We start from the raw sequence: 3,872 nt of genomic DNA on the forward strand, positions 1-3,872 counted from the left end.
CGCTGTCTCTCTCTCTCTCCTAGAAATAAATAAAAATATTAAAAAAAAAAAAAAAAGAAATTAATCTTTCAGAGGTCAAGCCAGCAAAGAGAGAAGCTTTCCACACAAGAGATGTGGTCTTCCAGCCGTCCTCGAACCCTGGGGCCCAAAAAGGGCAAAGTCCGAGACGCCAAGACTCAGAACGCCGCAGGGTCCCCAGGATGGTTTGGGGCTTCAGCCAATGTTTGCAAATTCCCAGCCTGGGAAGATTCCCTCAAGAGGTAATGATCGGATCCGCAAAAGCAAGGAAGGCTGGAGTCAGCTCCACCCCTGGGGGACCAGGTGGGTTTTAGGAAACTAAAGAAAAGGTGGGGCTCCTCTTTGTGCCCTGGGTCTCCCTCCCCTGAACGTCCCACAGTCAGCTGACCTCTCCAGCAATGGTCTCGTTGTCGATGAAGTCAGTGAAATCCACGGTGGGGGCCCACGGGTCGTTCTGATTGTAGATGCTGGTGCTGCTGGGTTCCTCCTCCTTCCGCCGGGTCACTGCCAGCTGGTACCTAGGGAGGCACTGGTCAGGCCTCCATGGTCACTAACCCCGTCCTGCTGCCTGATTATGATGGAAGGGGGCTGAGTGCATGGGCCTCGGGCTTCCCATCTCACTCATACCACGACTCTGGTGCCACCCCAGTGGGTCAGCCAACCTCTTTCCACATTCTCCCGTTCACCCCCCTGCCATCTCACAGCATGGCTTCTCCCTCCATCCCAAGCGAGGAAGGGTTCTTCTGCCTGGGCCTCAGCCCTCCGCAGGGAACATATGCCCCGTGCATGCATTTTGACAACCCGGAAGTCCTAACGGTGCTCCCACCTCTCCTCAAATACAGTTTAAACTGAGCTCCCAGTTGCTCCTCCCCACGCACTCTTCCTTTTCACTCTTCCCCCAGCCTCTCTCTGACACCCCGCCGCTCACCTTCCCCAGCTGAAGGCTCTCTCCATGGAGCTGTTCTGGGGCAGCGGCTCCCCAGCAAAGCCGAGCATCTGGATGCGGTAGCCCCGCCGGTGACCCCACTTGTTGCTGTGGTTGCTGGCCAGGTACACGTAGCGGGGTGGGGTGACTCCCAGGGGGAAGGCGGCCTGCTCCTCAGTCTCCAGCAGCTTGCGGGTCACCTGCATCCTCTGCATCTGGTGCTCGGGGCTCCAGGGTACCGCCGTGGGGACATAGGACATGTCCTCAGCCCAGACCCAGTTCTCCAGGCCTGCCGGGGTGGGGTGGAGGTGGGTGGGAGGGAGGGCTGGTCATGCAGCTGTCCTGTCCCGTCTGGATTGTGTCCCCTCCCCTCCACTCACTGCTTCAGAGTGGGGCCAAAGAGAAACCCAGAAGTGAGTGTGCCCCCTGCCTCCCTCCCTTCTCCCCAAGATATCCCTGATCTTTCAGCCAAAGCTGTTGACCTGTAAAGTATTTCTTCAAGGATTTCATTCATTAATCTTTTACACTTATTAGTGGAGAGACACGGAGGAATGAAACCCTGTGCTTTCCCTCCTGCTCTCACGGAGGCTGCAGAAGGTAAAGCCCCATCTGGCTTGCTGTGTGAGAGCAACACATTCAAGGCCCAAGGTCACAGGAATACAGGGGCAGGCAGGAAACAGGGGCCTTCCTGTGTGCCTTTCAGCCTTGTCTCAGAAGATATGACCAGCAGGGAGGACACAGCAGGGCATTCTAGGGAGGGGCAAAACATCAGCAAAAGCATAGAACCCTAACTAGCCTGAGGACGTGTGTGTCCCGGGACTGGGAGGGTGTGGGCATGGCTAAAACAGCCGGGGGAGGAGTCTTAAAGGCGGGCTGGAGCCGCACTCTTGGAAGGGCCTTAGGGCCTTGCACCGTCTGAGGGTGGGTCCTTTAGGTGATGGGGGAAAACTGGAACTGGGGGGAGGGGGTAAGCAGGCACAGGCTGGCAGGTGGCCCCTGGACCTGAGAGAAAGAAGAGTGGAAATAGCAGAGAGAAGGCTGGCCCAGCAAGGTTTTGACGTATTTTGGAGACAGACCAGAAAAAAATAGGTGATTGATTCAATGTGGGGAAGGAAAGTGGAAAGACAGACTCCAAGCCATCGTGTATCTTTGACTCTCTCTGTGACCGCCAGCCCCAGGATCTTTCTGAACACTCTGCAGCACCTACGCTATAAAGTGCATTGTGCCCAGAGAGAGATGGAATTCAGGGAGGGGGATCATCTCCCAAGGAAATGTACCACCTGGGGTGTTCCACAACAGGCCTGCGTGTGCCAGGGACTTGGCACAATGCAAACAGACCCTCCGAAACCTCAGCACCACAGGCCACACAGAGAAATGAACTGAAAAACAAGTGGCTGCCTCCCTGAAGTGGGGCCTATATAAAGAGCAAGGGAGGGAGGAGGGCAAAGGGGACCTTGTGAGCCCAGAGGCTTCCTCCTCTCTGAGCTTTTGCCATTTCTCAAGATTTTCGGATGAGGTCACGTGGAGGGAGGGGGGCAGCTCTGCACTCAGCCAATGAGCTAAGATCCAAATAAAATTCAGCAGCCAACTTTCTCCCATCCAACAAAAGAGGAAGTATGAAACTCCCAAACCACAACTCATGCTCAGATCTTCCTTTCCTGGATGGCTTCCAGAAAACCCGAAGCAAACAGACAATGTTTCAGTCCCCTCTTCTAGAATCCTTGTTTCTGCCAGGATATCTTACCTGCTACATCCAGATCCACCTTGAAATGGGCGCTGTGGGTGTGGACGGTCCCCAGCGTGTGCTCCCCAACCTGGTTCCCGTACCTTCGGGCAGCACCAAAGAGAAATGCTGAGCTGATGTAGCCAGTGGCATGGAATCGGACCTCTATGGCCCCGCTGGAATGGAAGACCATATCCCACACATAGTCATAATTGAGCAAGGTCGACACAGATCGGAGGACCAGCACTGTCTCTGCAAGGCCCCCAAAATAGTGGGAGTAGAAATTTGAGTGGTGTCGCCTCAGGGGGAGGCCCTGGTTCTGTTCAAACACACAGATGGCATCACGTATTGTCTTAGGGGCTTGGGACTCCAGAAGGAAGTGCCAGTCCACGTAGGTGGCCAGGTAGGGGCAGTCCACCCCCCGGGTCAGGGGAGTGGAGTACTTGCCCATGCCAAAGCTGCCATCGATATAGCGGGTGAGCATTGCCGCGGGGGAATTTCCACCATAGATGGCCAAGGCCTCTTGGAGGCTGATCTCATAAGCTAGTCGTTCTCCCCGAAAGCGGATGTCAAAGACCCTCGGGCCGCTGAAAGCTCCAAGGCCAAAGGAGAAAGTCCACAGTGAGGAGGCCACTTGACTCCCCTGGACACTGAAGCGGGGGCCCTGGGGGTAGAACTGCAGAGGAGGAGATGGACCCCGAGGCACCTGGGACTTCAGGGACCAGGACCCACCTGTGCCGTTGTCTGGGATCAGCACCACATTCACCAGGCCAGCCTCAAACTGGTCCTCCAGCTGGGCCAAACTCTCATAGTAGCGGCCTTGAAAGAACACCTTCTGGATGGTCCAGCGGGCAGGGTCCAGAGCCTTGTGGTCTACCAGCAGTTCCAACCCCACGGGGTGTAGGAAAAACCCAGCCCCTGAGATGTTGTAGTAGAGGCCAAACCAGGTGGCCCGGTCCCCTGACTGCAAACCACGGGGGGCCACGGTCATCATCACCAGGTTCTGTCCTTGGTGTTTATAGAAGCAGCAGTGGTGGAGGAGACCAGCGGCCTGGGGCAGCTCTCTGTCGAAGATCAGCTGGTCTATGTCCAGGTACTCTCGGAAAAGCACGGGGCGTCGGTGATAGGGCAGGGGCCCCCCGTGACGCTCCACCGTCACATCCCGCAGGTAGGAGGGGTGCGGCAGAGGCCCCACCACCAGCTCAC

The 3,872-nt window shown here is 56.4% G+C and overlaps 1 protein-coding gene across 1 annotated transcript in view; it reads right to left on the reverse strand.

Moving 5' to 3' along the window:
• AOC3 (amine oxidase copper containing 3) overlaps positions 1–3,867 on the reverse strand; it is a gene marked incomplete at its 5' end in the record, with an annotated part of 20,694 nt that extends 16,827 nt beyond the window's left edge. Inside the window, 3 exons of the mRNA XM_039224296.1 lie at positions 407–536; positions 947–1,232; positions 2,688–3,867. Coding sequence (XP_039080227.1) covers positions 407–536; positions 947–1,232; positions 2,688–3,867 — 1,596 coding nt within the window. The remainder of the gene's footprint in view (positions 1–406; positions 537–946; positions 1,233–2,687) is intronic.
• Between the last annotated feature and the right edge of the window lie 5 nt (positions 3,868–3,872).

Source organism: Hyaena hyaena, unplaced genomic scaffold (genome assembly GCF_003009895.1).
Source record: "Hyaena hyaena isolate Hyena2069 unplaced genomic scaffold, ASM300989v1 scaffold_1590, whole genome shotgun sequence".
Classification (NCBI taxonomy): domain Eukaryota; kingdom Metazoa; phylum Chordata; class Mammalia; order Carnivora; family Hyaenidae; genus Hyaena; species Hyaena hyaena.